Genomic DNA, 21,530 nt, shown 5'->3' on the forward strand with positions numbered 1-21,530 from the left:
CTCTTTCTTTCATTCCTCTTTTTTTTTTTTTTTTTTATACAAAAATCAAGTTTATTCGTCAATTATATAGACATATACCTGTTACGTAGAAAGTTTCATCATTGTTTAAGTATGTTATTATCATATTGTTGTTTTTATTATTGTTGTTATTATTATTATTATTATTATTCGTCAAAGCATCTGGTCAAATGCGTGCGATTATCATACAACCTATAGGCATAATTTTCTTGAAAAGACCTATTCTGACTGACCATATGCTTCGGCAATGTTGCTCGTGTCAACCAGGAGTAGGTGCACGTTTCGATTTTAATTCATAGACGTCGAATTATTTTTATTTTTATTTTTTTTTTATTACGTTGGTAAGGCAGATTCAAGCACTGCACGCTGATCTTTATAATCGATGTAATATAATCGACTGGGCCGAAAAACTTGCCGTCACCGAATTAATGTCGATACGTGTACATTATTTAATTGAAGTAGGTATTTAGAAAAACTATCATTTATTACTTTATTTCTTTCTTTCTCGTTGTTAATAATTAGTTATTGATTCAACTTTTCATAGTTAATATCATTTATCGATGCGGTAGTGTCATATATGAATGATAATCATGACGATGATACTAATAGTAACAATGTTAACAATAATAATAATAATAATATAAAGAAGAAGAAGAAAAAAAATAAGTAGGAAAAGAAGGTTAAGAACAATAATTATTTATGATACAAAATCTACTAGAGTCCTTTCGCCTGTGTATAAGCAACTAAAGTTACTCTTCGAAAAGCATTTTCATTTCGATTCTTATCGAATAACTTGTGATATTATTGAAATTTGAATGAGTTTGAGAAACGACAAAGATCTTACAAATACCTGACAGAAAAAGTAACACAGTACATTGGTACTCTTTGTATTTCATGGAATATTATAGAAGATTGCTCGTGTGTAATCGAGGGGTTCGAGTTCAAACCAGCGGGGAACGATTTTCAGAAAATAAATACGAGACTGAAGTTAATAACGTTAATATATCGAAACGTAGATACTAAAATTACTATTTTACACCGTTAGAATACCTGAAAAAAAAAATGAATTTGAAATATATGAATTTGTCGATGCTGTATTAACAGTTTACTAAGTTTCAAGTAATCATGAAGCTGCAAAATAACTTACTTTCTCAAAAGATGCATCGTTACGTTAACGTCACAAACTTCAGTCTGATAAATAAATAGGAATGGGAATCGAGAGTTAAAGTTGAAAATAGAGAAAGAGAGGGAGAGAGAGAGAGAGAGAGAGAGAGAGAGTGAGATAGCCATAATGTAAATAGAAGTTGGCGCGATCCTGACGTCGTATGACGTACGTATTTGAATCTAATTTCTAGCTGGTATCGTTATTGAGAATAATGCATGGTACTTATATAAAACAGCAGCTATAATAAACGGCGGACGCCAACTTAGATATATACAGATGTATATATATATATATATATATATATATATATATATATATATATATATATATATATATATATATGTATACACGCACACAGCAGTAACATACTACATAATTATATCTAAACTAACCTACTTCGCAAATTTCCTCGTTTCCGTTATTGTTGTTGTTGTTGTTGCTGCGATTATTATTATTATTATTATTATTAAAATCGTTATTTAGTATTCACCATTATCATCATTACTCATTAACGATCGTATAACAGTAAGGTCATTATTATTATTATTCTTATTATTATTGTTATTATTATTATTATTACTATTAATATGATTATTATTATTTCATAACGTACTTGTCGCTTATAATTCAAACGCTCGATGAAATCCTTTCGAGTAGAGATCAGTTCAATCAATACCGCGTAGAAAATGATTTCCATAAAGGTGGAAGAGGTGATTTTAACGTGAGTAGATATAACATGTTCTGTTGTACAAGGGCTGTGGATTACGTAACTAATAGACTTATTCCGTTATTCTTTGTTTCTTCGTTCGTAACAATTAACAACAATTTTTAGCTATTAAACAATGGAAAAAATGACTAGACAAAATAAGTATACATACGTATATCGTGTATGCATCGTATACACGCGCATACGGTTACCCTATACATCATCACGAAGATTAAATGTCCTCGCGGAATTTGTTTAGAATAAAACGTGGCAGGGTACGGTATTTAACAATAAGCTCGTGCGTTTCCGCATTGGTAAACTAATTAATCCGAGCAGTTTCCTCAAAACTTTAATATCGTATAGACGGTTGACATTACGCCAGTTGCGACGCCATGATTTAATACAGTACGTATTCGAATGTGAAACATGCGTTTTTCAGCTTTATCAAATGCCTTTCGCTCTCTCTCTCTCTCTCCCTCGCTCTTTCTCTATCCCTTTTTTCTCTGTTTTATTTTTATTTTACTTTTTTTTGCTTCGTTATATGTTGAAATTTTGTTTTTATATATAGAAATAAACGAGACCTGCGTTTTATCATTATTACATATATTATATAGTTTTAATTGATCATTCACACCCTCACAAAATATTCTGCCACGTGTCTTAAATTTATATTCGGATAATTCATATTTGTTACGTATAATATATAATATATATATGTATATGTATATATAATATAGTATATATTTATATATTGTTTGTTTTTTCCCTCATAGTTTAATTTATAATAGGTAACTATCACTGTGCTTACTTCCACAACAACATTTAATTATTAGTTTTTTCATCTTTTTTTTTTTTTTGTTTTTTTTTTTTGTCAAAGTTATTCTCTGCATACTTCGAATTCACTCCTTTATACCTATGATAAATAACTATTCTTATTTTATTTTATCTTATTTTTCTTATCTCTTATGTTTTCATTTATCGTACTATAAAAGTCTCAACCAATCAACGAGTGAAATAATTATCGGGTATGGGACCCATTTTTTAACATGTCGAGGTGATGAGAAGCTAAATTATGAATCGAATTTGTATCGGTATTCAAATAATCTACTACCGTGTATCACGCTATTATATTTCATTTCGTTACGTGTAATAGCTACTACGATACAAATATTTAATATATTCGTTCGATATCGAACAGAAATTTAGATTAGACGAAAGAAAAATAAATAAATAAATAGAGACGTAAACAAGGGTAACGGACAATTCTCTCTTTTCATTCAATTATTATATCACTATATTCAAGGTTCGTTTGAAAACATATCAAATAATTATGCCCACATGTAATTGATATACGTATAAATAACGGAACAATCAATATGATTACGATAATTGTTTATATACTGTTACAAACACTTATGAGCAATAAAATGCGGACTGGCCGTTTAAGTTTAATCGATGCCGAATCCCGTTCGGCGCCAATTTCCCGTGCCGCAGATATTTAGAATTTGACAATGAGAAACGCAGTGTAGGTTTATTATTTTTCAATTGAAAATGTGGCCCCCTCTGTCGCAGGCTCAACGCAGTGAAATCCCGGAGAAAATCATTTACCAGATCGTTTCCCGCGAGTCTGCAACCAGCATCGATCATCTCGTGTACCAAATAGAATTTGCGTAAAACAAAGCGATCCCTGGTCCTCGCTCGATCGAACGTCTGAAATTTGTCTTTATACGAACAGAACAGCGAGCTCTTTTGTCGAAAAACGCGATAGCGTAAAACCGAAGTATAGGTACGTGTACGCAAAGTCGACGCAGCGTTGACGACGTCCGTTCAATTTTATCTCGATCAAGTCGACGATGAGAAGCGTAGAATTTACCCTGATCCCGGGATACGCTCTGTTTGCGCAATTTCGGGTACGGCAACAAAAAATTGATGTACGTAACTTCTCACGGTTGTTCAGCAAATCCCTTTAAATCCGATCTCCTCTGCCGCAAAATTATAACAGGCCCGATTATTTATACTGCACGTCGTTTAGGCCCGTGGATATTGCGATGTGTAAACACTGCATTTAGGTATAATTCGTCCATGATCCTCCGATTGATCTTGATCAGTCTATTTTTCCATTCGTTTTTCTAGGCGTACAGCGAAGCGTCTGCTGGTTGAACGGTAGTCAAAAACGAGGGTGAAAACGGGGCAGTGATCGTCCCTCAAAGAATGGGGGCGATGTGTGGTTTGGCAGTGGTGGAGGCGATCTCGGATAGTTTGATATCGATGGGCATGCGGTCGTCGTAGAGCGTCGGTGCCTGGAGAATTATACCAGCCGTCCCGACGACGACGGCCAGCGTGAATATCCACAGGAAGAGCCTGTCGAGCACCATCGCCACGTACTTCCAGTCCTCCTTCACCTGCAGCGTCGATATAACGAGGAAGATGACGAGTGATTTCAAAGATTAAAAGAAATTGAAAAATTTCAACAGATTTTACAAGATTTTCGCAAAAGTGTACACCAGATTTCACGAGTGATCCCATCGTAACCCTTCGCACTCGACGTCCCGAGGCCGTCGCCGGTACCCTCGACTTACCCGGGTCGAATCCTCCTCCCTCTTTGTGTGATCGGCAATGAACCTGATGCCCTCGATGGCCTTGTAGAGCTCGGGGCAGTGGTGCCAGTGATGAAGAGAGTGGCAGAGGGCGTCGACGCTCTCCTGCGTCGGAAGCTGAGGCGGAGGAACGACGGGAGCCGAAGCCGGAGAACCGTGGATCCGACACGTGCTCCCGAGATTCACGGCCTCCAATTCCCTGGGGATCGGGGGAAAGAACAAGGTCACAGATCTGTCTCGCTCCCTTTCGTCCCGCAGACGAGGGCGATGAAGATATCGGGGAATTAGTTAAGGGGTTACGTATACGTGGGCAGGTGAGAAAAAAAAAATCGATTTCTTAGAAAAGGTGCTCATTCGAAAGTACTGTCCTTTGAGTGTCTACCCTGAAAATTTCATAAAGATATTCGAAGTAACGACGAAGTTTTAGCGTCTTGTAAACGAACGGACGAGCGGCGACAGGGGCATTAAAATAAAGAAGAATCGGGTTGACACGGTGAAAAAAAAAAAAAAACGATTTCACGTAAATTTGAAACGAACCAGTTATTTCATTGTCAGTTTAAACTGTACTCAAAACTTTAAACGCGTTTTTCTCGAAACAGTGTTTGCAAAAACGGTACCAGAAATATCTCCGCGACTGACGAACCGATCGGAATCTAGCTTTGCACAGTTATGTCTCACTCAACGATCTAATACTCGTTTGCTTTTTTTTAATCCTCGCAAGTACCGAACAAATTTGTTTTTTGTATTCAGATAAAAAATGGCAGAAACACGTCTGGCACCGCAAACGCTAGCAACAAAAACACGTCTCAGGAAAACTAAACGTAAGTTTTTTATCGTTTGAAATTTTTCCACCAAATTTTCACACAATACGGATAAAATGTCGTGCTTGGAAAGATACAACGTGATCGTGGAATAAGGTTCGGTTTTATACAGGAAAGAAATTCTTGAACATGAGCCTAGTCTTAGCTGTCCGAGGTGTATGCAACCCTTAAGTACCGTGGGTGCAACTCGTCCCGGGAATCGAGACTCGGGAAGAGAACCGAGGATTCGACCATCGCGGACGCCGTGGCTTCGACGAAGAGCGAAGGGTCCCTCAACTCCAGCCCGTTGCAGGTTCGCACCATTACTCGATGATTGTGATGACCGCCTATACTCCGTTTGTCGATTTGGTACTGCGGCCTGCGAAAGAGAGGCCGGTAAATCGTGATTCTCTTTATCTTCGTTCCAGGTCAATGCGAAGTTGACGTAAGCCGAGTGTCCTTCCGTGGAAAGTCGCTTGCCAAATTACCTGCGCATTACGAGCAGCCTGGGAAGAACGTGAATGAAAACTCTGCGGACCCATGGCGCCATGGTGTGGGTCTGAGGCGAGCGGAAGTGTACGTTCAACACAACGACCGTCACGCATATGCTGAAATTTGGAAAGTCAAGTTTAGTCGTAGGTAAGCTCGACGAGGTTCAGTTCCGACAAGCGCTTTCACGCGTGTTTAACGACGGTAGAATCGAGCTAAAGATGAATCGTACCTAAAGGTGTCTAGGATCATGGTGAAGAGGACAAATTTGCCGAGGAGAGGAACCACCAGGGAAGTCGGTGGAATGATCTCTGCCAGCAGCAAGAAGAACACAGTCAGTGACAGTAGAATCGAGATGGACAAACTCACCTGGAATCAGCCAAGGTTGAAGGTAAGCCGAGGCTTAACGTTATAGGTTGTTTCGTTTTTGCGACAAACGCCGCGTCGCGTCGTCTAGACGAAACGGCAGAATAAGGTCAAATTACTCGAATCGCTCGTCGATTATACCCCATAATGAAACGACGACATAGCAATTCGATTTTGGGAATCAATTAAACGCCCGATTTAAGGTCGTGGAACGTGACCCGGGCAGATGCAGGGTACAGCTGTACACGGGGCATTCCACCGCAAGCTCGGTAAACGGTTTACCATTACATTTTTTATTTTCACCAAGGATTTTTCCTACGTCATTACGAACCCTGAAAAGCTTCCAAAACAAGTTACAAAAAATGAATTTGGCTGTTTTTGAGATGGATCTAAAAAATCATAGGGTAAGCGCAATTGATTAAGAAAATTTGAAAATTTTTCGGAAGCTTTTCAGGGTTCGGTATTAACGTAGGAAAAATTCTTGCTGAAATAAAATAATGCGAAGGTCGACCGTTTACCGAGTTGGCGTGGAATGCCCCATACACGTAATTGTCCAGCGTGCGGCATTGATCTCGTTTCTCGAGGGTGTCGAGGTGTGAGAATGCGACTCGTGACATTCTCCGATCTCTGAATTCTATAGTCCCGGGTACTCGGGGGTATTGTTTTTGGGTCAAGATGGCCAATATAGGACAAAGGACGAAAGTGTGACTCGAGAATCCGAGAGGTGCCTCCTCGAACCGCGTACATATACAATCAACTGCACACAAGGATCGAGGCTAGGAATAGAATTTGCCGCGGCGGGTTCGAGAAGCCCTTTTCACCCGATCATCCCCGGGGTTAACCAGGTCGTAAAATCGAAACTCAATGCTTGGGTGATAATCTTATCGTAAGACAGTCGCGCGTCTTACGTTTGTCGAATTATTATTAACCGTAAACTACGGTGTTTCCCTGAACACCTATGTAATTTTTCGAAATTGCACTATTTCTTATTTTTATAAACAAATAGAAAACATCGACATCGAAGCTCACGTCTACGATTTTGGTCTCTTCTTTTGCACGCTTCTGGGACAAACACCGTAGCTCGAGAATGTGAAAATTCCTCAACATTCGACGTGAGAACATCTTGTAATAAATTATTGAAAAAAAAAAAAAATATCGTTTGCCAGCCGAGTACGATCTCGTCGAATGAGAAATCTAGGGTGAAAAGTCAGGCCCGACCGCTCTTCCGAGTGGCGTTTGGTTCCCTTACAGCTTAATTAATATAACCCACCTTTTCCCCACTGTCGCTCGGTAAATAGAAGACTAAAACTGTCAGGAAGGATATTCCCATGCAGGGTATTATCAGGTTGACCGTATAAAACAGGGTCTTTCGCCTCATCGTTATGTTGAACGTGATGTCGAGGTAGGGCTCGTCGCAGCACGTGTAGAACTTCTCGTTCCTGCGCAAAGGACAGGGTTATAAACAAGTAAGCATTATCCGGGATTATGGACATATAATTATATTATTCCGCTAGGGATGTGCCAAAACAAAAAAAAAAAAAAATCTGCTTTCTCTTCCACACATGCGTCAAAATTTCGGTAGAGCATCCCTATGATGAGATATTCTACTTGAGATGTTGTACCTAAATTTTGCTGCGCGTTTGAGAAAAAAAAGAAATCGATTTCGGCACACCCTAAATCACGTGCACTACATCTTTGATATTTACCTCACGGCCGGTACTTCCAGTATATCCCATTCAACCGACGTGTAGAAGGCGGACAAGTCTACTCCGATTTCAACGACGTTGCTCCCGCGAACCTCGTCTATGTGCCTCAGGTCGACCTGCGAGCAAAACGGGCTTGCATTTAGGAGAAAGCTCGTTAGCTGAAAAGCTCGCGAGACGCTTTACCGCCGATATCAATAACCCTGTAGAAATTTCAATCCGTTTTACTTCTACGGCACATTCGCGTCCCTTCGACGTCGACTAAATTCGAGGGTTCGACGGGCCGAAGGCGACGTGCCCGAGGGCGAATGGGACGTGATTAAATCGAAGCACGTAATCATTTCTTGAGGAATTTTTCACGACCTTGGTCTACGAGGGATCATGTTCGACGGGGTGCGAGGAGGGCAGGATTCCCGGTCACGCGTTACAAGGACTCCCAGGGTGAAAAAGCGCAATTCCATGATCCTTGTCGGTACAATATCTCGCCGGTTGTATTGTAAATACCGGGCTTTCAATGGCAGCTGAATTCGCGTTCCTTCCGTCCCAGATATCGACGCCTTTTCATCACCGTCGGTGGAAACGAATCGGCTAATCGATGCGTTTCAATTTTCAAAGCAGAAACCGAAACGACGAAGCGAGGCGTAACGCGACCTTCGAATCGGATGCCCGGACACGTTTTCAGTAGCGGAGGTCCGGCTTTGGTCGGACGTGGTGGTAATCTAACGCTCTCGTCCTGTTTGCCTGCCCGAGGCTTTTTCGCTTCCGGTAAAGCGAACGGTAAGAGAATTGAATAGGATTAAAAGAAAAGAGAGAAGATAACGGAAAACGGCTGCGTAATAGAACTACTGTTATCGTTTACCTCCCCTTTAAGGAGGGTACAGCTTTGATGGTTTGAAATTGTACCTGTTTTTAGAAGTTTGTTTTTTTTTTCAAGAAAAGGACCGACTGTCATATCCTTAGCTTAAAAAAATGAATATCTTGGATTGTTAAAAGTCACGTTTATTGACGGTGAGTTGGTAAAATCAAAAAAGGAGTGTCAAGTTGCTTGATCGAAGAAATGCAGAATAATGCCGAAGAAACGAAAAGTCGTGGATTGTATCCCGTGCAAAAAACAAAAATCGTCTCAAAATCGATATTTGTATACATTCATCGCTACGCAGCTGTACAAATAGCTTCTGCCGCGCAGGTACATTAAACCGTCGCTAGACAAACGATGATTGATCGTCGCGAGGGTGTCAGAGGACAATTAAGCGGTGTGTTTAAAGGGATTTTTCAAGTCTGTCACGACTTTACAGATACAAGGCGCGAGTGTTCCGGTTGGTCTTATTCTGACGCATAAAGTCAGCTGTAATATTACAAAATCATCGTAGGGTATAATTTCGCATTGAAATAATTAACTGCAGGGTCATGAATTATGCATCGCTTGTGTTATTCTAGGTATAAGTTGTTTGCATGCGGTACATACCGAAGCATTGCTATTACGAGTGATAATTACGCCCGGGAAAAAGCAAACAAGAGTTAGATTAGACTCGTACAATAAATGAAAAACCAAGTCAAACTCGAGCTGAAGCGCGGACTGGAAATTACCAGTATGAATAAGCCGAAGGGTTTCGAGATTTTTTTTTTTTTTTTTTCAATTCTTCAACTCAAACCGACTGACAATTAATTAAACCGACGAGCTGGACGAGGCTAAAAAATTTCCATCGTTTATCTCACGCGGCAAACTGTTTCGTCTGTATTTTTCAGCGGAAGAAAAATTGAACGAAACGCTAATCAGGATAGAAATATTCGTCATATTTATATATTATATATATAACGATAGATTATCGTGGGACGTCTCCGCGAAAATGAAGCTCGGAAAATACACGAGCCACTTAATTCCGGCCGATACTGCAACAGGGGTGGGGTGGGGGCTGGATAATAACAAGAGGGTAATTATATCGCAGACAATTAATCATTTTCGAGATGGCGTACGTGTCTGTAATATTCCTCATTATACAACGAGATTGAAAAACCCGTTTTCAACTTTTTTTTTAATAACCCGCCACCTTGATCAACCCTCGATGAAAAGGTCGGCTTTTACATTGTCCAAGCGAAGGTGATTTCGGCGTTAAAAAGATACGCGATTTAATCGTATACTCCTAACTATACCTAAACCGTGCATATTATGACTACGACTGAAGAAAAAAAAAATAAATAAAATATATGTACTTATGTTATACTTTTGTTTGTGATTGAAATCGAAGAGGGTGAGGTATATGGGCTGCTGATTCAACGTGGAATGCCGCATGCACATAATCTCTGCGAATTTAGTATGAACTGGCTGTGTGAGCGGAAGTCGCGCTAAATACGCGATTGTTAAGTATGAGGAGGTGATCCTTGAAAAAGTTCTATAATATAACTTTAGTCGTCGAGCTTTTTTCGCGAAACGTCGCTCTTTAGCCTTAAATATTAAACCCACGTCCCGGTGAAAATGGTGGTGCGAAAAGTGTTTATAGTGCTCTGCGTGAAATTTTTATTATCATACTCGATATCTGCATTTCGAGCTTGCAAAGCGACCCTGGGCACCTGGGGAGCTTTATTTTTATTATTCTCTTCCTCCCTTTCGTTTTCCGTTTCCTCGGTTGTTGACTGTTTGAAATATATTTCTTTAAAAAATTGATAAGCCGCTTAATCTCCGTGCTGCTTTTTGTTCGTTTATTCGGCCGGTGAACAAGGGGCGGCATTTTATTAACGCGCAGATTCGATTACGCGATTCCGACTTCGGAATGCATGCATGCACGGCTGGTCTTGTATTATTCCCCAGCGATCAATCTCGGCGATCAGCCTCCATGTATAGGTACGTACGTGTGTAATATAGAGCCTGAGGCTTTCTCGAGGAGATAATAGACGGATCCATAGATAGATAGATCGTATACGTCACGCCCTAGAACACCTTGGGGTAAAAAGGAAGACGTATACAAGTGTAACCCGCATTAACAAATCAACCTATAAATGACAGTTGTGATCGATAAAATGTAAAAATAGACACGTATTTAAGTAACGATAAAGTAAAGTGTAAACTACATAATAAAATAAATACAACAACACGCTGAACAAAATATGTATAACTAATAAAATAAGAAATTAAATGAAAACAAGAAACAAACTAATTGGACAAAATTAAGTAATTTCACGACAGGGAGAATAGGGTGATAGTGAGGGGGTGGGGGGGATGCTGATCTGTCCGATTACCTGAAAGCCATCGTAGGTCCATGAGCCAAACTTCATTACGCACGTCTGCTCGTCGAATGGGAAATACTCAACGTCAATTTCACAAGAGGACTTGTAGATCGCTGGTGGTTTCCACTCAACGCGACCCGTGTAATTCAGCGTTGCCTTGGTCGCTAATGTAACCTCGAAATTCCCGTCGGCGCTGGAATTGAAGAAATAGCCATGCGTTAACTCAACTAACTTGTACGCATAACAAATATATATATATATATATATGGATGCGTTAATTATGGTAAAGAAGAGTAATTCAACAAAATACTTGTGACAACTTGATACAGAATTTGATCAAGCCTTCGAACGATCGTGACGACTATCAATTTATCCAAGATAACATGGCGTTGAAATGACTAAAAAATTGATTGAACGTACCTCAATCGTGTTTAATGGTTGAAACAGGTAATCAAATTTGTCGTTACAAAAATAACTCCTCGGTCTTGATTCATTTTCGATAGTTATATTTATATATACGTTAATTATGATAAACAAAAGTACTTATACACATGTATAAATGAAAAATTGCGACATGATTGAAAGAACATGAATATAAAAAATTTTAGAAATCGTTAAACACGATGAAAATATAATCTGCATTGTTATTCCCCGTATACATGTATACGTATACATGTGCAGTACGTATCGCGTGGAAGTGAAAGTAATTCTCACGGTAAATAACATTTTACGAGAGTAATAAATGTATTTATTTGCCTCTTCTCGCATCCTCCGTGCATGTCGTTATATTTCATATTCGCTTCGTTTAGACCTGTACCAATATGTATAATCCACAAGCTGCAGGTAAAACAAAATTTTCATTTCCTGTTCAGCGATAAAAATTCTTCAAATTACAACGTGCGTCAGGAATACAATCGCGATTGTTTGCGGTTAAGGCTCGGGTCGAGCCATAAATTGTAGGTCTTCAGTTAATAAACAAAATTAACCAGAGCTCAGTCAAATCGAATAAAACTCACAAGTAGAAAGTGTTTTATAAAATCCTGGGTGCCCTGGTGAGATGTTCTGCTGCTAGGAATTTTTACAGAATTTGGAACGTTTCGTATTATTTCGTACAAAGTTGTAAATATGCATAGTTTTTCGTGAAGAATATTTAATTTTTGTTAAAAATTGCACTATCTTGTAGATTTTTCACTGACAAAAATACAAATTTCGCAACAAACTGTGCATATTTGCATTTTTTTCGACAAAATTGTACGAAACCTCCCAATCTCCCTAAAAATTCGTTGAAAATCATAGAAATCATTTTCACCAGGGTGGTTTGATATATTTCCGGAACTCCTTACACTCCACTTATACAGCATGTATCCTATGTACGCTATTATTATATATACATATACGTGGTGTGCGTATTATCGACAGCTGTCACTTCTACCTACTTCGCTTCTTTGCAAAGTATTAACAAGAAGGGTATATAAGAGTACGAATGTAAGGGAAGAAAAGCGAAGAGAAGATAAGAGGAGGAAAAAGTCGAAGAAAAAGCTCGCCTAGCGCCGGGGGAAAAAAGCTTCGACGATTAACTTTTCCCCTTGATTTTTACACAAGTTTTATATCCTCGGCAGGTATACTTATAGACGTATCGGTAGGCAGCATTTCACACATACTATCGTATACATATACTAGACGGTAAAAATAAATATCGACTGTTATTTCTTTCAAAATTTCATTAGAATAACAAGGTGGAAATTTTAAAAAAATTTTAAATTTTATAACTCGTCAATACGTTAGTGTACTGATGAGACCTGAAAATATTTTTTCAGGGACTTAACGCTCTGCAGAAAAGGTCAGGGGTCAACAAAGGAGCTCAAATAACTTTTGAAAGAGCAGACTTACGATAAAATGTCAAGAGATCTTTTTTGCAGACTCTTTAATTCCCTACAAAAATACGTTCTAAATATTAATATCGACAGCATACTTTTTTTAGTCACTTGGAAAAATATTTTTCACTTGAATTTTACGAAAGAATGGTCGATTTTTTTGGTAACTTACTTGTTGTACAAGACGATGTCGGGCCGCCATATGTGATCCGATGGCACGTGCAGCATTTCGACGCCTCCGTACTCCTTCGGGTCCCATTTGAGCTTGTAATCGTACCACGACTAAAATGACGGAAAAATTTTATTCATCGGCTCAAAGCGAGATTTCGAGCCTATAAATTTCGCGTCGGTGTAAAATTTTTGCTCGATTATAAAAACCCGAAATTTTCGAGTTTCTGAATCTCGTCCCGTCGATTTTCTGGTGTTTCCCATTTTTTCTACACCACCCAACTTTTCCAAGTAATTCCAACAGTGATTCGAATACTTTTGCACTGCTTCACCGATCGAGACCGGAACCGGACGAGAAAGGAATAATAAAAATATAAACATCCGTTCGATCGCAGTATAACATAATTCATAGAGAATAATGATATTTGAACCGCGAATCACTCGAGCTTACGAATATACTCTCTCTCTATAACAACAACAACAACAATAATAATAATAATAATGATATACCGTCGTTCCGCTAAATAATGCAATCAAGTTTAACTTTTCCAACCGTACACAAGGAGCAAATCTGTGTTTGAGGATCGGACCAAGATCTCGAAGGGTCCACCAGGCACGCCTCGAGATTATCGGAGCAAGTTTTAATGTATGCCTCGTGACGAGTTTTCGGCTATGGGTAGGAAAATTTGAAAGACAAACGTCGAGTCCGTTGTTCAAAGTCGGCGTCCTTTTACAAACCGTAGGATATATGATATTATATACGAAGGCTCCCGCGTGTTTCGTCACCTCCGCGTCCGCAGGACTACTCGTTCAACTGTAATCTATGCCCGCGGACATTGCCGTCGTCTAATATTTGCTGTTTGATGTTTGCCCAGCGGAGGCTAGAGCCTGTCCGAAAGCACTTAGGTGTCCCAGTGTAAACAGTTCGAGGAACTCGGGCCGCAAGATCGGGACAAGATATTGTAACTCTGAGAGGATATTGTTTGCCCTTATTTTTCCGCCCCTCAATGACTCGCTAATCCCCCAAAAGCTGCGGGACGAAAATTTTCGAAATTGGCTGTACTCGCGATACCGCGGCGAAAACCGCGACGTGGGTGAAGCTCCGCTCGCCGGAGCTTGCGAGACAATGAAAATTCTGCTTCGGATAAGCTCGAGCTCGATTTAAGGCTGTGCTAATCCTCGCCCTGGCCGAATTCGCTGTACGTGGGCGTGGGTAAATGTATACCCCATGGTCGTTTGATCATCGCAAGAGCATGAGTAACATTGCGGGCGTCTGTCCTACGGATATGTAATACGAGCTAGAGAAGGGGATTGTGGGAAATTGATTACCTGTTCGACCCAGAGGTTCGTCGTCATGATTTGATTCTTCAGGTTCTGAAAAATGAAGACACATGTATTTCAAGCGGTATTCGTTCGACTCCGGGGCGGGGAATCGATCTTCGCCGATAACGACAGTTCGAAACGGTTCCTGGTTCCGCGGGTTCGGCGACAAAAAGAGGGCCGTGCTCGTAAGACGGGCGCGTCAAACTCTGAGATTAATCGTCATCAGGAATCGATTTAACAAATTGAAATTTTCAGGGGCAAGGGGGGGGGGGGGGGGCGGGAATTGAACACCGGGTTTAAAATCGCGCCTACCACATCGATCAGCTGCGATAGCTTCAGCTTGATTTTCACCGTCAGAGCATCGGTCACGTTCACCACGGGACGAACCAGCTTGTTGTAGTTTGACAAGAGGTCGTCGTACAGTCGCTTCGCGTCTGGATTTCCTGAGCATCCTGCGAACAGAAAAACATTGAAAAAATGGGAAGTCGGTGAGGCTGATTCGAGTTCTTAAAGGTGGGGGGGGGTTAAGAGAAAATCAAAACACTGTTTTTTATTGCTTGAAGAAGATGTTAGAATTTTTTTATTCAAATTAATAACAAAATGGCGGCATGGCACATGCAAGTAGCGAACGACCACGTTTTCAATCCGGTGGCGAAGATACCTCGGTCAATTTTTATCCGATACATTTGAAATTTTGCCAGAATCTTTAAAACTTGCTTACTGATTCGAGCTCGTGGCCAGTTTTTTGAGTTTAAATCCCAACAATTTTTTATAAAAACTTTTGTAACAATTTTTTGGTCGAAAAATGAATTTCTTTTTGTCAAACCAGGAGATGCGCCACCGCAAAAGCCCTCGACTTCAGAGTCGTTCGCTACTTACGGACGCCGTGCCGCCATTCTGTTATTAATTTCTGCGAAAAAATTCTGAAATATTCTTGAAACCATAAGTAACGACGCCGTAAAGCTCATATATCTGCAAGTGTTTTCATTTTCTTTAAAAAAAAACTCTTAAAAATATACCCTCCCCCCCACCGTTAACGTCGAAGCTCTTCGTGTCTTCGCCCGCGATGCATGCTCGAGATATCCTGGAGTGAAAATCGACACTTTTGCCGGTGCGAGTGTGTTCGAGGCATACGCAAACGGACTCAAAGATCCCGCATGCCTGAGACACCCTCGAGACTAATCGACGAAAGCTCAACCCTGCGAAACTTCCGTTTCGGGTTGCAGCTCGCAGCGGGCGATTCGTTTTTGACGGTGAAGAGATATTCGAACCTGATATGAGCACCAAGACTATCCACATGATCCCCACCAGGCTCTTCATCATGTCATTGTGACGTCACGTCCGCCTCATTTCTCCGCGGTTCGGAGCTCCTCTCCTCCAACTTCGCGGACGACTCGCGCTCTTTTCGTCCTGAAACAGATGCGCAATTCTGAGGTACAATTATGCGAGTATAATCGACGAGACGAATTTGGGAAATCGGGAAGCCGGGAAAACGGGGAAAGACGAATTTCTTTTCAAGGACGACTCGGTATAAAATTTACTCCAAGGATTTACCGGCCTTTTAACATTCGTTAAGATGTCTCAATTTTCCATCGACGATCATCCTCACCGATGTACATATATGTATAAAAAGCTGCTAAGCTTGCGCACGGAATCGCGTGTTTCGGTCCCGTGTCGTAGGTGTAAAGGAAGCTCGTATCGGTGGAGCATCGAGACAGGAGAGGGGAACGGCTTCGTTGGAAAAAAGCTCCTGATTCCCCGGAGCCCCGAGGTGGGAAGTTAGGCGGAGCGTCAGCTGCCTGCAACGATGCGACACCGATATCCGCAGCGACGTTACGTGAGACGGTTGCAGATCATCGTGTTGCTAGTGCAGCGAGAATTTCCCCGAGAGTCAAAAATAATTTCTACGTATTTTTAGGAAAATTTCGACGTTTCGTTAAATTATGCACAAAAAATCGTTGTCGTACCAAAATTGTAATAACACGAAATATTCCGATTTCTCTAAAAATTCTTAGTTCAGAAATTTTCACCAGGGTAGGCGTTTGGGATTTCGACAAGTCGCCGCTCTCTAATCGCTCCTCCGATTAACCTACGATGCTTCTGAAATAAGGTAAGCAGCCGTCGCTGCTTTACCTGCGGAGCTGACATCCACCCGACAAAGATAGCTTACCGGTAACGCAAGACTCGAGGACCTCCTCGTCCTTTGCGGCTCTGAAAAGGTGCTCGCTTCGGGTCGACGGTGGATCCTTAAATTCGACAAGGGTCGAGGACCGCCGCCGGCAGCTCGAGAAGGCCGAAGGGCCGGGCAATTAAAAGGTGCGCTTTACGCAGGGCGTCTTCCGATACGCGGTACTTGGTTCCCCTTTTCCCGCTTTCAAAAACCCGCAAATAATTTTCCCTCACCTTCTTCACGTGTACGTATATTTGTTTACCGTACACCCAGAGGGAGCGAAAACAACCGCGAGGACGCAGCGGAAACGGATTTACGTCCGACAACCGCGCGCAGTGATACAGTTTCAATTTATTTCCTACCGCATTCCAAGTTCAGATCTGGGTCAGGTTCCGTATATGATACAATACCTTGAGTTCTCCCAACAGCGAAACGATCCGTGAACCGCCCGAGGCAAGAAACCGGAGCTACGCATCGCGTCCAGCTTGAGCACCGTATCCCCCCCTAAACTCATTATCGCGGTGAACGAGTCAATTTTATGACAGTCCTACTCTTAATTGCCTCGTTAGCTCATTATTGTCTCGGTTGATTGTCCGAATTCAATTTTTCGCGCTTTTCGCATTTCCTAATATTCAGGCTACTTTGACAAATAACCTTTTACATTTGGGACAGCGACGGCCAACGAGCTGAAAATAATCGACGCATCGATTAATCGAGCCCAAATAAAAAATTATCAACCACGATTCGATTAAATCGGTAAAAATTAATCGATGCTTGGTATTTTTTTCTAAACGGTGCGTTTGAAGCCAATATTGCGTAAACTTCAGTACTTATAGTCTTAATAGCCGAAATGTTTTCTTTATAACTTATTGCTTCATTTAAAATATCTTTCAATGTCAGGTAATAATATTCATTTATATCAAATAGATAATTAGTAAGTAAGACAATGATGATAATTCACACTTTAATCAAATAAATTGTAAGTAAAAGAGAAAAATCGATGGTGAAAAAAATGATGAATTTAATCGAAAATCGATCATTTTTGGTCACTCTCAATTTGAGATGGCCGTGGCAGAATACGGTGCTCAACTCAAACGTGATATGTAACTCCGGTTGCCTGCCTCGTGCCCACGATTGTCATTTCGATGTTACAAGGGTAGGTACATGATACGTGTACAATCATACATAGTAGGAATGGTTCTATTCATCCCGCGCGTTGTGCTGTATAAAATACACGTGTATAATAATTCGAAGGCACGAGGTATCGTTCCGCGAACTGCTAATTTTCATCTACTCCGAATTAATTATATACATGCAGAGGCATCGTTTCCGAGGTGCGTGGGATACAGATATGTACCTACGTACGTCTGTAGAAATTGAATGTCACGGTTGATTAAATTTCGCGTTTATTATTCGCCCCCGGGCGATGTTTAATGAAATCACGAATTCTGGACGGGACAGAACTGCTTCTGCGGGAAACGAGGCTCTTGAAGTCTCGCGATAATGTCAAATTATTACCGGGCCTTAAGACGTTTTATAACTCTCGATATTATTCCCTCCCCCTTCCCGCCCGGCTCATGATCTCTGATAAATTCTTCGGATTATTTGCTACGTTTTTTCTTCCATCGTTATTGTTATCACACAGGGATGAAAATTCTTTCACTCTGCAAGGTTTATTCGGCTCTGAAATTAATCGCGATCGCGAGTTTTAGCTCATTCGATCATTCGGTATCGATCGCGTATGTCTATGACGGTTAAATTATACACAATATTTCCGCCGAGCGGATAGTTTATACATCATAGTTCCCTTTTTCTTTTTCTTCTTCTACTTTCTTTCGCTTTTCTATTATTAAATTCAATTCAAGTTACGAAAGCTAATCAGCCGACTGAATTCTCGTAATTTTTTAATAAAACTTGCTGATTTCTGTACAAATACCGAGGTCAGAATTTTCACTTGTCAGTAGGTTACGGAAAACCGTCGTCACGTCTTTTTTAGGCGCACCTTCGTTATTCGGAGTAACGAAAGTGCAGAAATTGGTAATTCGCGGAAATGTTAATCCGACCAATGACGGATTTTTCCCTGGATTTTCCCCAAGCCACGTATCATGCCGCAGCGACGTGAATATTTTTCAATCCATGCAGCTGAAACTCCGCCCCTTATTGGCACCAGTCGACTCGGAGAGACAGTCGATAATTTGTTGTCGTTCGAATGCACCGGAAATGAGATTCGCGGATCCGACATCAGTCTTGAATTCGTACGACGTACGCGTGGTGAAAATAAGCAAAAATGATGGATCATTTTTTCCCGATTAATCGAGTATAATCGATCATTTTTACTCACACAACGGCTTTCGACGTCTGCGCGAAAATTACTCGCGATAGATTCGTAGAAAAATCGAAAGCTTATCGCCATCGCCCGACGCGCGGTTCGCCTTTTTCAGCATGATATTATACCTGCGAATGTAAGTCGAGTCTTTCTTTTCCCGCAAATTTATCACCGGTAAAATAAACGACTGACGTACATGCTTTCCCTTTCCGCCTTTGGGAATCATCATCTTTCACCAAAAAGATACAGTGCACGGAGAGTTTTCGGCTTTCGGGTCACGTCCGTGACTCCTGGCGCATTCGGGGTAAAGTATCTTACCCTCGACCGTAGTTTAACCACCGATCTGTCCTGCAGGAGTTGCCGCCTTCACCCGCCTCGAGATATTTGCTTTCGCGTGAGAAATAGATTATAAACAAGACCGCGTGCCGATTCCCATTCGGCAAATCAATGCCGCGGAACTGAATTTTCCATTATTCATTCGGAACACGTTTCGCGCGTCTCGTTTCCCCAAATTATACATTACACAGACTTGTACGTATAGAATAATAAAATATTCGTAATGCTGAAATGATCCGCAGGGGAGCAAAAACAAAGAGAGAGAGAGAGAGAAAAAAAGATTCAATCACTATTTCAGGAGTTTCAGATTCAACAATATTATCCTCGAGTCCCGCCCCGGCGATTAATTAATTCACGAACGAAGAAAAATTATTCTGCAAAGTCTCGTCAAGTGCCAGACAGTTTAATAATAACAAATGATGGTTTTTCATCGCGTCTCGATTCAAGCATTCCGTCAGCTGTTTCTCCGCCGTTTCCAATAGCCTCGCACTCTTAATCTTCTTCTCTCCTTCAACTTTCGGGATTAATCGCGACTCGGCGTCTGTCGCGAGCAGGTGACGCGATACCTACGTTAGATTTCCCGTTCAACCTGGCGAATCGCTGAGCGGCGAAACATCCGCGTCAAAGATGCGCAAATTCGCAGGAACCTTTGTCCGCTCTTCCTCCGCAGGCTTCGAGAGCCTCGCTTGCAGCCTCGGATTCCCATATCTCAAAGCTCTGCGTATAAACCCACTTCTGCGCAACTGTCACGATAACACGACCGACTCCTAAGTTGAATACAACTCATTGTCGTTCCAGATTAGGTACGATATGTACACCTCCGCCTTTCCAGGGCCGAATCTTGGCCAGTCACCGCCGTACAATTATACACTGAGCAAAATTTCATTTGTCACAGTAACTAGAAAAATTCAGTAAAACACGTATCGTTAAAAAAACCGACTGAATATTGTTGGCAAAGTCGTATCATGCGGCGGAATAATTCCTCGGGCGAAAAGTCGTGATCCCTGAGCGAATTGCGAGGATTCATTTGTTATAGCCTCCGCTCGTCAAACAGACGCGGTTTGTCTACGAGCTAAAAGCAGGACTTTTTACAGCATCGCCTGTATAACCGAATTTACAGCTTTTCCGTCGGTGGTACATATACTCGTATATACATATGTATATTTTTCTGCAAAAATCCGGGCCACCCGCGGTTATTGTTATTGTTGTTGTTGTTGTGCAGGTTAAACCTCGCCTCGCCGATGCGCGGATTTTTTTAAAGCTTCGCCCTGCGGTTTGTCAGCTCACGGGGAAAGATTGAAAAAAAATTATAGCTCCTGGAGGAATTGGCGCGTGGAGAATGAAGCCGGCTGCAGGATCGGAGAATCGAATCGGGAACGTGTTGGGAGGAGGGGATTTTCTCTAACCGGTAGAACAACTGGGTCGCATCTCACGGCTCAATATCATCGTCGAATAGTCTTTGTGCAGCCCGTTAAAATTGGGTTAAGAGGACTCTAAAGTACATCCCGATTCCGATATTCTATTTTCGACAACGGTTTTCAACGGAAGCTTCCAGGTGCGAATTAAAATAGAAACGGTTCGACGGATTCCAGCCGCCTCCCGATTCGCCTCACCTAATTCCGTCATCAGTTTACACGTGCATCGTGTGACGGCTTTTTCATTTTCGTTTTCAAAGCTATCATCGCGAAATGAGTACCGCTGTGCACTAATTATCTACGTTCGATTGTTTGCGAAAGATTTGTTATTATACCTATGTATAGAATTGTCGTTTATCATTATATTTCGCAACAGTTATCTGTTTCCTCAATCGAGTGGGCTTATTTTACCTAAATCAGGCATCGACGTCAATTTATATCTGCACCAATATCAAGTCGCCGTAACAGTCGGAAGAAAAAGTACAGCAATACTAAGCCGTGCCAGAAGAAAAAAATTTCTTGTTTTCTTTTCAAACGTCATTAAAATTTTGTTAGAGCATCCCAAATAGAATATCTCAGCCAAATATGAGCTAATGATACTGATGTTTGGATGTGCCTGTTTTATTTTTTCCATTTTCCATGTTAATAACGTGTAAAGAAAATTGGAAAATTTTCGAATTTTTTTTTCCCGCAAATGGTTAGACTTGTAAACTATCTGAATACAGATTCTCGTAGAAAATTTCACGCTCTGTAAAAAAATGTCTAGATAGAATTTTTCCCAACTCTAATCGATTGAGAGATATTCAAGATGACTTGATGTTTATAGGCGAATATCTGCTAATCGGTTAGAGT

General features: G+C 41.0%; 1 protein-coding gene and 1 long non-coding RNA gene across 5 annotated transcripts in view; one reads left to right on the plus strand and one right to left on the minus strand.

Moving 5' to 3' along the window:
- Window positions 1–2,684: 2,684 nt before the first annotated feature.
- Window positions 2,685–21,530, minus strand: part of LOC124174624 (acetylcholine receptor subunit alpha-like) — a 58,287-nt gene continuing 39,441 nt past the window's right edge. For 3 of the 4 annotated variants that reach the window (XM_046554121.1, XM_046553957.1, XM_046554044.1), the window contains 12 exons: window positions 15,703–15,841; window positions 14,744–14,883; window positions 14,438–14,482; window positions 13,113–13,222; window positions 11,079–11,259; window positions 7,848–7,963; window positions 7,412–7,580; window positions 6,008–6,144; window positions 5,775–5,894; window positions 5,483–5,665; window positions 4,469–4,685; window positions 2,685–4,291 (listed from right to left, as the gene is read on the minus strand). In XM_046554121.1, coding sequence (XP_046410077.1) covers window positions 4,094–4,291; window positions 4,469–4,685; window positions 5,483–5,665; window positions 5,775–5,894; window positions 6,008–6,144; window positions 7,412–7,580; window positions 7,848–7,963; window positions 11,079–11,259; window positions 13,113–13,222; window positions 14,438–14,482; window positions 14,744–14,883; window positions 15,703–15,754 — 1,668 coding nt within the window. In that variant the 5' untranslated portion in view covers window positions 15,755–15,841 and the 3' untranslated portion in view covers window positions 2,685–4,093. Of the gene's footprint in view, window positions 4,292–4,370; window positions 4,686–5,482; window positions 5,666–5,774; window positions 5,895–6,007; window positions 6,145–7,411; window positions 7,581–7,847; window positions 7,964–11,078; window positions 11,260–13,112; window positions 13,223–14,437; window positions 14,483–14,743; window positions 14,884–15,702; window positions 15,842–21,530 lie in introns of all 4 variants that reach the window. The other variant, XM_046554196.1, reaches the window with a different exon arrangement.
- Window positions 4,662–21,530, plus strand: part of LOC124175659 — a 69,537-nt gene continuing 52,668 nt past the window's right edge. Inside the window, exons 1-5 of the long non-coding RNA XR_006869214.1 lie at window positions 4,662–4,800; window positions 5,237–5,307; window positions 5,420–5,599; window positions 5,715–5,925; window positions 6,014–6,166. This is a non-coding gene — a long non-coding RNA (uncharacterized LOC124175659). The remainder of the gene's footprint in view (window positions 4,801–5,236; window positions 5,308–5,419; window positions 5,600–5,714; window positions 5,926–6,013; window positions 6,167–21,530) is intronic.

The sequence above is a fragment of the Neodiprion fabricii genome, chromosome 1, assembly GCF_021155785.1.
Source record: "Neodiprion fabricii isolate iyNeoFabr1 chromosome 1, iyNeoFabr1.1, whole genome shotgun sequence".
NCBI lineage: Eukaryota > Metazoa > Arthropoda > Insecta > Hymenoptera > Diprionidae > Neodiprion > Neodiprion fabricii.